The following is a 12393-nucleotide window of genomic DNA, read 5'->3' as shown; positions in this document are numbered from 1 at the left end:
AAATATAAAATATAGTACTATATTACTATATACTATAAAATATAGTAAGGTAAAGGTACCCCTGCCCGTATGGGCCAGTCGTGTCCGACTCTAGGGTTGTGCGCCCATCTCACTTAAGAGGCCGGGGGCCAGCGTGTCCAGAGACACTTCCGGGTCACGTGGCCAGCGTGACGAAGCTGCTCTGGCGAGCCAGCACCAGCGCAGCACACGGAAACGCCGTTTACCTTCCCACTATAAAGCGGTACCTATTTATCTACTTGCACTTAAGAGTGCTTTCGAACTGCTAGGTGGGCAGGAGCTGGGACCGAATGATGGGAGCTCACCCCGCCGCGGGGATTCGAACCGCCGACCATACGATCGGCAAGTCCTAGGCACTGAGGTTTACCCACAGCGCCACCCACGTCCCTATAAAATATAGTAGGGCAACCTAAATAGGGACCTTGGTATTCGGGGAACAAAAGGCTATTGTTGATACTGTTTCTCCAATATTCCATGTACAACCTACACAGAAGTGTGAGAATGGCAGAACCACCAACAATTTTTTAATTGTGGAGGATGCAGGCACCTGACTGTAGCAATTTAACTGAAAACCTGACAGGGGTTCCACTCAGAGAGGATAAATCCTAGCTACCAAACAGATATATCTAGTCATAGAGCTCAATTCTGTAGCAGAGAACATGTTATTTTAGGGATACAAATATGTGCAGCAATGACTTTAAAATATAGCCAAGGCCTAGGTTTCAAGGGAACCATTATCTGTTTACACAACTTTGAGTAAGACTACTTGCTAATTGAAAATATGCTTGAACTCATTTGGTTGGGGAAAAGCTCCTGTTAATTTCAGTAGAAATTGCCTGCAAGTATATATGTTTCAGGTGGAGAGAGATATTAGACAACGATATAGAAATAAAATAGTAAAATGGGTAAAAGGATGTTAGTCAAAATTTATATTTGCACAATTCAAACTGTTTTATGGTAACATAGCACAGAGTATGCTATAAATAGTTTTTATTGATATGAAATATTTGAATGGGAATCTATAGGTACCAAAATGGGAAAAACCAACGTGCTGTATATTGCAGTACAACATTGCACATCTTTCTGTAATTAAATTATTTTATGCAGAGAAGGAAGAAAATGCTATTGCACTCAGCAAGTTAAACACTTGACATTTCCATCACAGAAAATGCAACATTTTAGAAATCTAGATATGTTTATTAATTAGTGATTATTAACACCCAGTAAACAACATTATGTCTTGTAAAAACACAATCTTTCTTCACAGCATGGAGCTGAAATCTATTATTCACTGATTCCATATGCTGAAATACACTCAAATGATCACAAATGACCTTAAACATTAGATAAATGTAAATGAGGACATTGTTGAAAATGTGCTTTTGATTGATATCTAAAAGACCAGGTTGTAAATCTTGACAAGAGATGAAGTCTTGCACACACTACATGGCAATTTGAAACCTACATATGGGTGTGCATGAAACAAAACAGGGGTCTGTTCACAGCGAGCTGAAATCAGAGGTGTTTAAGGTCTTAAGAAAAGCACTTATTTTGGATGCTTGGAACCTGAAATGATATGGGATTGTATTAAGTTCAGTACATGTGATAAAAAAGGAACAATTGCTTTAAGCTGCCCAATGGTTTTGCCTCCAGTTTAGAACTGAAATATTAAGTAAATGCCCATTAAAATGGGCCTAAAACAGACCTATACAACATTGGTTTTGGCTATTCCATTTAGACCCTTAACCTCAAACGTCAAAGCAGGCTGCAGCTGGACTTCAACAGCCTTGCTCTAGGACAGAGAAGGTAGATTGGAACCTAAATCTTTGTCATACAGAGCAGGTGGTCTACCACTGAGTTGTGTTGCGGCCTCCAAACAAGGCAGAGAGACAGTTAGAGGAAGAAAACATTTCCCGGCCTCAAACACGTTTTCATCTGAATCTTTTGATAGAAACGGTTCAGTAACAGTAGATTACACTGCATTCCTAAGGACCCAGATTTAATCACAAGCGCCTACATTCAAAATGATCTTCAAGTAGCAAGAGCTAACCTTGGCAAGAATAGCTAATACTGACCTGGACTGACAATGGTCTGACTTAGTATATGGTAGCTTCAGACATTAATTGCTTTCTTAAACATAGATTAATTACAGTGTAAGGGCAATCCAATTCTGTCTCTAGCTGTAACAGCCCCTGAGGAAAAACAAACATGTCTAGTTTGTGGTGAATCACTTAGTAAAGGTAAAGGGACCCCTGACCATTAGGTCAAGTCGTGGCCGACTCTGGGGTTGCGGCGCTCATCTCGCTTTATTGGCCAAGGGAGCCGGCGTACAGCTTCCAGGTCATGTGGTCAGCATGACTAAGCCGCTTCTGGCGAACCAGAGCAGCACACGGAAATGCCGTTTACCTTCCCGCCGGAGCGGTACATATTTATCTACTTGCACTTTGAGGTGCTTTCGAACTGCTAGGTTGGCAGGAGCAGGGACCGAGCAACGGGAGCTCACCCCGTTGCGGTGATTCGAACCGCCGACCTTCTGATCGGCAAGTCCTAGGCTCTGTGGTTTAACCCACAGCGCCACCCGCGTCCCTGAATCACTTAGTAGTGTCTGCTAAATACATATTTTAGTGAACGCTTCTTCACGCTCTTCACACATCCTTCAGCAGGAATACTGCTGAGTATAGTGGTTTGATTATGGTCATCAGTGAAGTATTTATTATTATTATTAGTTGTAGTAGTAGTAGTAGTAGTATTTATTTTATTGTAGTAGCAGAGGGGGAATCCTGTGTAGGACATTTTTCACAGCAGAAGTGATGATGCTGAGGCAAAGCGAATGAGGTATTATTGAGGTTTTCAAGTTTTTGTGACAGATTAGCATAGAGGAAGTCAGAGAATGAGGGAAATAACCAAGTAGTGCTGAATACTCCACAGGATCATAGGAAGCTGAGTCAGATCGTTCCATCAGTTCATTTAGTTCAGTATCGTCTTCACAAACTGGCAGCAGGTCCCCAGGATTATAGACGTGAGTCCCTCTCAGCCAGAGATGTCAAGGATTGAAAGTGGGACCTTCTGCACGCAGAGAAGATGTTCTACCAGTGACCTCTGGCCCTCCCTTCTTCTCTTTTCCTTGAAGGGGTCCCTACTTAATGTTAGCAATTAAAATGGCAACCCTTCTTTGCAGGCTTGCTTGCATTTCAGCTGGTTGAAGATCTTTTGTTAAAGCTCTATGTGTCTTACAAACTGACTCTATATGCCGTCAGAATTAAGCACCACTGAGTTCAAGGGACCTTCATCCCAGAAGACAATGCACAGCATCGCAGTAATGCTGAGTCTAATAAATCAGATTTTACACTGTGTACTGCTGCTTGTTGGTGTGATACTTCTGGGTTTACCTATGTGTAATAATGGGTCGACACAGCTGCCTCTAATTGGGGACTTTCCTTTGGGGTATGTTTATGTGGGATGTCATGATGGCCTCCTGGAATCAAAATTGACCACTACACTACTGTGGCCAGTACTAAAAATGACCTTTTTGCATGTAGCTAAAGGTAGATGATGTGTAGCACAAGTTACTTTTTCTTGTGCATGCAAAGCAATATATGTTTCAGAATTTTGAAAAAAAGCGCAGTTTGGATTAACATAAAAAGCTAAGTGTTCAGTCAATACATGCTAGACTGGTATATAATTTTTGTCTGACAAAATTGATTCCAAGTGAGAGCCAAGCACAAGTCTGAAAACGAGCCAGAGCTTCATCCTCATCCTACTTTCATTTAGCATGGGTAAAAGTTCATACAGAAACAATGTAAAAGAAACATCAGAAGTGTCTTACCAGCTTGAGACTGCTTGGGCTCTGAACTTCTTTTGGTTTCTTCTGATTATATCGCTTACATCTATAACACTGGTTAAGAATCATCCATAAAATAAAACTGATGGATCAAAATCTACTCATTTTTAATGGCAAATATTTCTGCAACCATAGTCATTATTATATATTATGAGCACACATGCGCAAGAGCTGCCACTTAATCTTGGTTAATCAATGTGAGGACCACTGCAGCTCATTTGCATCATGCTCAGATGGTCAATGTGGTGACCTTCAGATGTTGTCGGACTCCAACTCCATCCGTCCTAGCCAGCATGGCCAATGGTCCAGGTTGATGGGAGTTGTGGTTCCACAACATCTGGAAGGCGTCACATTCCAGATGTTCCTGGTAGTAATGGGATAACACACAATGACTAGTTGTGGTTGGGAATACACATCAGAATGTGCGCCCCATTGAGATGAACAACACTCACAGACACCCACCCTTAAGTGCACCTTTAGATAATAATAATAATAATAATAATAATAATAATAATAATAATAATAATAATTTATTTGTATCCCACCCTCACCCTCAGAGCATGCAGCACCTCCCACCCCCATCACAAGCTTGCTGAAGTGTCTACACATCCCACCAAGGATACTTTGATTCCCCGATGGAAAGTAAAATGGATAAAATTTGTCATAATTAGCCATCAAATGTGAGAGGTAGCTGAAGGAACCCTAACTTTTAAACAGATATACATGAAAGTCACTTTATGTCAGTTAAACTTGCCCGGGGGTAGTCAACCTTTTTATACCTACTGCACACTAATGCATCTTTCTTGATGGTAAAATTTCCTTACTGCCCACCAGTGCTCGATAGAAGGAGGATTCAACTTGTGCCGTAGAACCCCCTACCACCCACCTAGAACCCTGAAATGCCCAGGTAGGGACCAGGTTGATAACCCCTGAACTTGCCTTGAAACACATGTACTCTGGATTATTGAAGAAATCACCCCAAAGTCAAATCACCCTGGGGTATACATTGGTCTGTTAGCCCCCTCTTTCTCACCACCATTCCTGGCAAACTATCAGCACTTTCTCATTGGAACCAGTGAACTGAGAAATTATTGAAAGTTGCCTGTTATTGTTGTTTATTAAAATTGTTATTCCACTCTTCCTCCTGAAGAAAGCCAGTACCTCCATCCTTATCTTATTTGCTTGGAAATCAGTCCCATGACTTCTGTTTAGAATTACTGCCTAGCCTCAAAACCAGGAGAGCATCCTTCCAGACATACATGCTTTGAATTGCCTTCAACACCGGCCTTAAAAACAATGGACATGCGAAATGGCTTACCCTGAAGTAGCTACAGCAGCGTCTTGTATGAGGCAAGAGTAGCAATTCAATCCTGCTATGTCGTTGACCAGTGATAATGTGAGGTCAACAGGCTGCTTTATATTTAGCAGGTAGACTTGCTCTGACATAGAGGTTATAATAATATTGTTAGGGGAGTTTGCGAAATACAAATAGCAATGCTATTATGACACACATAGACTTGTGGGGAATCCCAGCATAGTGGTGTTTGTAGCACTGGTATGGATATAGTTGCCACAGGAGCAGCTTGCAAATCACATTAGCGGCGTTTGCAAAGAAAAACACATTTCTCTAATGCATCACCGTTGAGAGTAACAGAGGCTCAGAAAGCCATAATAATGAAGTTTATGAACGTAGCAGACATTTGTGTGTATATATCCGTGTGTGTGTGTGTGTGTGTGTGTGTAACAAAATAGTAGAGATAATGTTGTTGCTGTGAAAAATACATTAAAAAAAGCCCTCTGGGTTTTAGATTATTATTTTTTTGACATGTTTCCATGGTGTTCTGTGTAACACCGTGATCCGAATCATAGAGAAAAGAAAGGGCATGACTAATATAAAGAATTATGTATTATTTGGTTAATTAAGCAAATACGCGAATAAAATATCGTATACTTTTTTTAAAAAAATGCCTTCAATAATTTTGTTTTAGTTGTGTAACCATGAAGGGTTCAGACCTGCATCCAGCTACATCCTACACATATGCACAAACATTTGTTACTGAAATCAAAATAACTTCTACATAGGATATGTTTATAGCTGGATGCAGGATCATAAACAACATATTTTACATAGTGCATAAATCTTTATTCTCCAGAATCCATTCTCAAGCTTCTCTTTAAAACCTAGATTTTCTAAGATTATTTAGAGAGCCATACACAATATAGCTATATTATAATATTACTGGTTTTTGTGGGGGGGGGGTTGCATTGTGGATATTGTAATATACTCTGAGCTTGTCTCACATTTCTAGATACCATATTTCAATTCATAAGTACATGATAAACAAAGAGCTAAAATACAGATCACTTTTAAGCAGCTCCCCAAACCATTTTTCCTCCTTGAAAGTCTTCATCAGTGAATGTGTAAGTTCTCAGCTGTATTTACATTAGTGCAAATAGTTTAAATATACCACATAACTTTCAGAATGAGATCTGGCTAAGAAATTTGTAGTCTGGACCAAGGCATGAATTTCAGATCATTATTTCATTAAAATTTAGAAAATACAAATTTGATGTTCAGGTACATTACCAAATTCACCTTTAACACATTTCCTTTTTTTCCTTTGCCAATTGATTTGACTACTAATAGAGCCATAAAACTGTAAAAAGTCGGAAATACAATTTTAAGACAAAATAATACATTAATAAAACAGTAGTGTTACTATGCAATGCAATTACTAACAAGTGTAATTTAATTTCAGTGCAGATTAGGAGGTGCAGCTATACATTATAGCTTCTTATACCATAATATGGTGCTATATGAGCAGTGGCAGAGTTTTAAAAAGAATACATTCATGTTTGCATGGCGCACGACAACACACTGGAGTTTTATTGTTGAAGGTACCCCGAAATGTTATACAATAGGGAAAGAGATTGCTTAAAAACTGGAATAGTTAATATGAAAGCCGGCTTCTGTGTTCCTTATACCTGATATATATTGATTTTGTATTAAGAGAGCACATGCTTTGACATCCCTGTAGTAAATGAAATTATTACTCTCACAAATGAATTGACAATAAACCCATCAAAGACTGATGGGACACAATACACTCAGTGGGGTTTTTTGGGGGGGGGGGAGTAAAAAGGTAAATCAAATCCCACCACCACCAACAAATTCAAAACTACACAAAAGCAGGACCCCTAGATATCCTCTATGAATATTGCTAATAATAGCAGCAATAATAAGTATAACAATGATGATAATATAAAAGTGAATGCTCAGATGCAAAGCACTATTGCCAGGTCGATTTTCAATTACATTTCGCTGATGTATTCATTTGTTTCTTAATGTGTTCATCTTGCCCATTAAGAATAATTAGCAGGCTTGCTTAGTGATTTCCCGGCTTCTGACTGTGATTTTCTCTCTTCCTGGGTTGACACCATTTTGACTATATATATATATATATATATATATATATATAGTAAGTGGCATATAATTTATAAGTTTTAAAGAAATTTAAAGGACAAAGGTAAACTCTAATTTTAAACAAGAAGGGTATTTTAATTTAATAGCTCAACAACAGAGCACAAAACAAGGCACTTTGTAACCCCCCATCACAGAATCGACAATTTTTGAAACGTATTTGCTTAGGGAAGTTTCTAGTTGAGTACAAATCTTTATTCAAGCATCCTGACAATAGCATTGAAAGTTATTGTGCATTTTAAGAGCTTTGCAAGTTAATGCTAAAACATTTAATAAATTCAACTGATTTTTGTGTTATTTCCATGTAAGTGTGAAGTCAGTAATATTTTTTGTTTATGTTTTGTCCTCAGCTGCAGTTCAGTGGGTTGATATGGGCAGTGATTAATTTAAAGTATATTTGATAATTGATTGTTTCAAAGCAGTATCTTTTGACCATATAGAGAAACAGAAAACAACCAGATTGTCATGGCAGATTTGCCTTGCAAAATCCAAAACTCCTAAAAAATTGGTTTTTTTAAAAAGTTCTATTTGCATAATAGATCATTGGATGACACAAAGGATTTTGACACTGCAATAAAACTTTATAATAGACCTGTGAGATACTGTTAAAGCTGTCTGGTGCTTGATTTGTGATTCTAAAAATCTAAAAGTGGAAGCAAAATATCAGCCAGGTTAAAGTTGGTTATAATATATCCTGATTCAACTCTATTGAGTCTTAAAAATGTTTTCCTCATGTACATCTTTTACAGAGGTACTAGAGAAAGCAACAGTATAATGCATAACTATATGGCACACTGCAAAACTGTAGATTCTAGGTAGAAAAAAAATCAACATTCTCCTGGCTTAATATTATAAGAGGGAAAATATCCCCTTCCCCTTTCACCCCTAACCCCATTTTAAAGCATCTGTGTGTCACATTCTTAAAAGATGGGATAAGTGCCTAGGACTGCCTTCATCTCTGAATTCTCCAAGAATTTGACACAGATATTGCTGTATTGAGGTCCCCCAAAGAGGGCACAGTGTTCTTGAAGTCTGATTGTCGATATCCTTGCATTACCATTGTATGCATACTGTAAGCACACATTGTTTTCCTTAAAAAACAACAACCTCACAACAGAATTAAATAAAATTGAGGGGGAAAGGACCTATCTTGTGAATACTAACAAAGAGATTTCTCCATAACTTTGACATGCCAGTATTCCGCCACTAAATGAAGACCCCTAACATGCAAATGTCATTATCGTCAAGAACCAAAGCAAACAGATACCTTCTGCGTTCCCCTCTCAATTTCTAACAGTCATTAATATTCACTATGGGACTTAGCTTGCATGCTATTGTAGACACTTAGTTAACTGAGAGGGAATAATTTGCAGTCATATTAAAGTGCAAATTTGTTTACCTGCATATGTACTAATTAGATTTAATAGAACGTATTCCAATACAAGAATGAAAACCTTGTTTTAAGAGAAATACTGGGCAATTGGTAATGAACTGAGTGGAGATGCATCTTGCATGAAGTTAGGGAAAGGTTACTATGAGTGATATTATGTGTACATGGTCTAAACATAAACAAAAAGTAGAAGCTGGGATAATATCCAATTAAGTGATACTCAGAGAAGACCCACTGAAATAAATGAGTCTACTATGAGTATGACTAATTTTGGATATCACTAATTTTGACTAATTTTGGATATGGGTAAATATATATGTAACACATATATTTATTCAATATAAAATGTCAATATCTTGAAGCAAAACCAAAGTAGACCAGCAACTGGGAAATCTGCAAAACTGGAATTGTAAGGTCTGCTGTTGTATAACTTTAAACAGAACTGATTTGAATACTTACATAACATGGGATCAGTAATTATCATGTTTCTTGATTCTTTATTTCAGAACAAGCACACTTCTTTTTTAATGTAAAAGAGAGTGTGAATTTTTTCCCCTAGGAAACACTGTAAATCTATTTAATAACATTATATATTCTTAATTACTTACAGTGGGTATGTGTACGTATGCATATATTATTATATGGACCCCTTGCTGTCCTTTTATATCAATTGTTGCTCAGGTAGTGAAAAAGGAACGAGTCCAACAGACCAGTTTTCTATCTGAATAAGGATACTTTTGATGGCCTTTTCATTTCCATCAGTTAACAGAACTTCTTTGACATCTGCAGAAATAGCAACCTGGAAGGTGGGGGTGGGGGAAGAGAGAGAGAGAGGGGGGAGCACAGCAAACAATGAGCAAATATGCTTGTCTGTGTGGAAGTGAAGACAGGAGTGACAAGCCTTCAGTATCATGCTTCCTCACCTATTTCTCTGTAACAGTCTTCAATCTTTTTTCATTTTATGTCTGCATTATTTTAATCATTCAATCAAATCAGTCAATACTTTTATCATTCCATTTGCGGGAGCCTCTATCTTGCTATCATTCTGTTCCGTAATTGCATTGTGACAGCGGATGATGGTATTCTGAGAGGCTTTCATTTGCGGGCTTCTGTTTATCTAGTAGAGCCATCATACGAGGCTGTCACTCTGCCTTTCAGCTTGCTTCTGTCTGACTGCCTGATGCCCTTCATATAACTTTGCATTGCAGGCAGATGGCTTTGTAAGGGTAATTTTTTTGTGAGCTTTGACATGCTCGCACATTGGGCTGTAACCTCGACACATTGTGTAAGAACGACAGGTTTGTCAAATGCCAATCAGTGTAACAATATGCTTTTATTTGTAGAGACATAAAAACTTGTCTAATGCACTGCACTGCTACATAATATCTCCTGAATACATGACTCAGAACCCAGAGAATGGTGAATGACGCTCCTGAATGGCCAATCTAATTCAAAAGAATCTAATTACCGAGAGCTCTGGATCATGTTTGTTGGTGTAATAATGCAGGCAAAACATTAGCAGCTATATCATGGTGCTCCAACTGTGATTCGCCAGGCTATTCCTGTATCTTAGCAAATGGGGGGGGGGACTATAATCTGAGGAGGGGGGAAGCTTCAGCTATGGCAATGAAAGACAGACCGTACGTGGCCTGGAATGTCACAACAAGAGATATTGACTACACTGAGGTAAAATGTTTCTGCTCATCGAGGCAACCATAAAATCAATATGATACGAAAGCAAGTCAATCTAGAAGGTCTCTCAAGACTCTGCAGCTTGACCGCAGCTGATTCTGTTGACAGTTCTCTGACCCAGCAGTTGGAGGCACTGGAACATTTTTTCCCCTTTGTTCCTCCCTCTGAATAGGATTGGAATTGAGAAAAGACCTACCATAAGCCCAGCCAAGCATGTCATGCCACCCCCTAGCTCACACACAGCAAGGCCCCTGAAAGAGAGAAAAGAAATGGTAGAACCCATACAAATTAGATGAAAATGGCCAGAGAGACATATATGTTACAAGAACAAATTGCTATCTGTAGTGCGGCGCGGAGGTACCAGGAAGTAGCAGAGGCATGACCGGGCTACCTCATGTCGTTTTGCGTTTTAAAAATAATTATGAAATAGAAAAGTCACAAAGCAGGCAAACCAGTGGGGGTTCCCTCATTAGTGCTCAGTGCAACATTACCACCGCTGAGCTGAAAAAAAATCCGAGAAGGTTCTCTCCCTCCCCCCCAACCATTCCTTGTCAATGGCACTGTCTTTTAGAACTAAACTAGCTAGAGTAACGAAAGATAATTGTTAGGAAAGGATAACACTGTTAATTCACATTCATTCGTTCAAAAACAGTTAGACAAGTAAATGAAAGAATTAATATAATTTCTCCCGCTCACTCTTGCTCCCACCCTCTGGAGAACTATGGAATGAAATAGTTGAAATTTGTAACAGAAACTCTGACATTTAAAATTAAGTACACACCTCAGCTGTGTGTGTCTTTCTTTCTTTCTTTCTTTCTTTCTTTCTTTCTTTCTTTGCTATGCACAGGTGGAAATTTTAGCTCATAATTAGCACTTTAATTACAAATGGCCTACAAAAGATCCTAGTTTTTTTTGTTTTTGTTTTTTAAAAACCCTCTTAGCACAACTGCTTTGTGCCAAGTAAATTTGCTTTTAAGAAAGTCCCATTGATATCTGTGGGATTGTTCAAAAATAAGTATGCTTTGGCTGGTAAAAATCAAAAAGTTTGTGCAACATCAGTTATTTCCTTAAAGATGACAAAAGAATGCTACGTATCTGATATGCACATTTTTATTAATTTATTTCAAAGTTCATTGGCAGCCACAACCTAGAGTGCATTTATGCAAGAAAAATACCATTTCATGATAGACATTTGTTGGATATTTAAAACTCTTGGTGGATGAAAATAATTCAAGACAGGTTATGAGTTATATTGTGTAGCATAAAATATACTAGAATGGAAACCACACAAACAAAAATAATAAAAATATTTTCATAAAATTCATAAATAAATAAAGTAGTCAGATCACTCCTAAAAGTGATTAGGGCTAAGCTTTTGGTGAGCCTCCTCATGGAAGAGATAACTAAGGAGCAACCAATAAGAACATAGGCTGACTTTTCCTTGTAGATGGTTTGAGCATATTGCACTGATTCTGGTCTGACTGCACTTGCTACCAATTAGTTTCTGGGCCCAATTCAAAATGCTGGTTTTGACCTATAAAGCCTTAAACAGCTCAGGACCGTAATACCTCAAGGACCGCCTCTTTCCATATGAACCTACCCAGACCCTGAGATCATCTCCTGAGGCCCTCCTTCATGTGCCCCCTCCTCAAGAGGTCTGGAGGGTGGCAACACGAGAACGGGCCTTCTCTGCAGTGGCTCCCTGTCTGCGGAATGCTCTCCCCAGGGAAGTTCACCTGGCGCCTTCATTATACACTTTTAGGTGCCAGGCAAAATCATTCCTTTCTAACCAGGCCTTCAGTTGATTTGATTGACATCCTATGCCCTTTTAAAATGTGGAGCTTTTGGAGAGGAGGGTTATTGGGTTGTTGTTTTTATTTCGATTATATATTTTGTTTTATATTTTGGTTTTGTTCTGTAAACCGCCCTGAGACCTCCGGGTATAGGGTGGTATATAAATTCAATCAACAA

General features: G+C 38.5%; 1 protein-coding gene across 2 annotated transcripts in view; it reads right to left on the bottom strand.

Annotated features, from left to right (window-relative positions):
• The window catches only part of CAMKMT (calmodulin-lysine N-methyltransferase), a 245004-nt gene that overhangs the window by 35092 nt on the left and 197519 nt on the right, over positions 1-12393 (bottom strand). For both annotated transcript variants that reach the window (XM_083605524.1, XM_083605525.1), the window contains exons 5-7: positions 10619-10673; positions 9466-9529; positions 3845-3905 (exon numbers count right to left, since the gene is read on the bottom strand). In XM_083605524.1, coding sequence (XP_083461650.1) covers positions 3845-3905; positions 9466-9529; positions 10619-10673 — 180 coding nt within the window. The remainder of the gene's footprint in view (positions 1-3844; positions 3906-9465; positions 9530-10618; positions 10674-12393) is intronic.

The sequence above is a fragment of the Podarcis filfolensis genome (genome assembly GCF_964270895.1).
Source record: "Podarcis filfolensis genome assembly, chromosome: 3".
Lineage (NCBI taxonomy): Eukaryota > Metazoa > Chordata > Lepidosauria > Squamata > Lacertidae > Podarcis > Podarcis filfolensis.
This window is presented reverse-complemented; position numbering and strand designations above follow the sequence as displayed.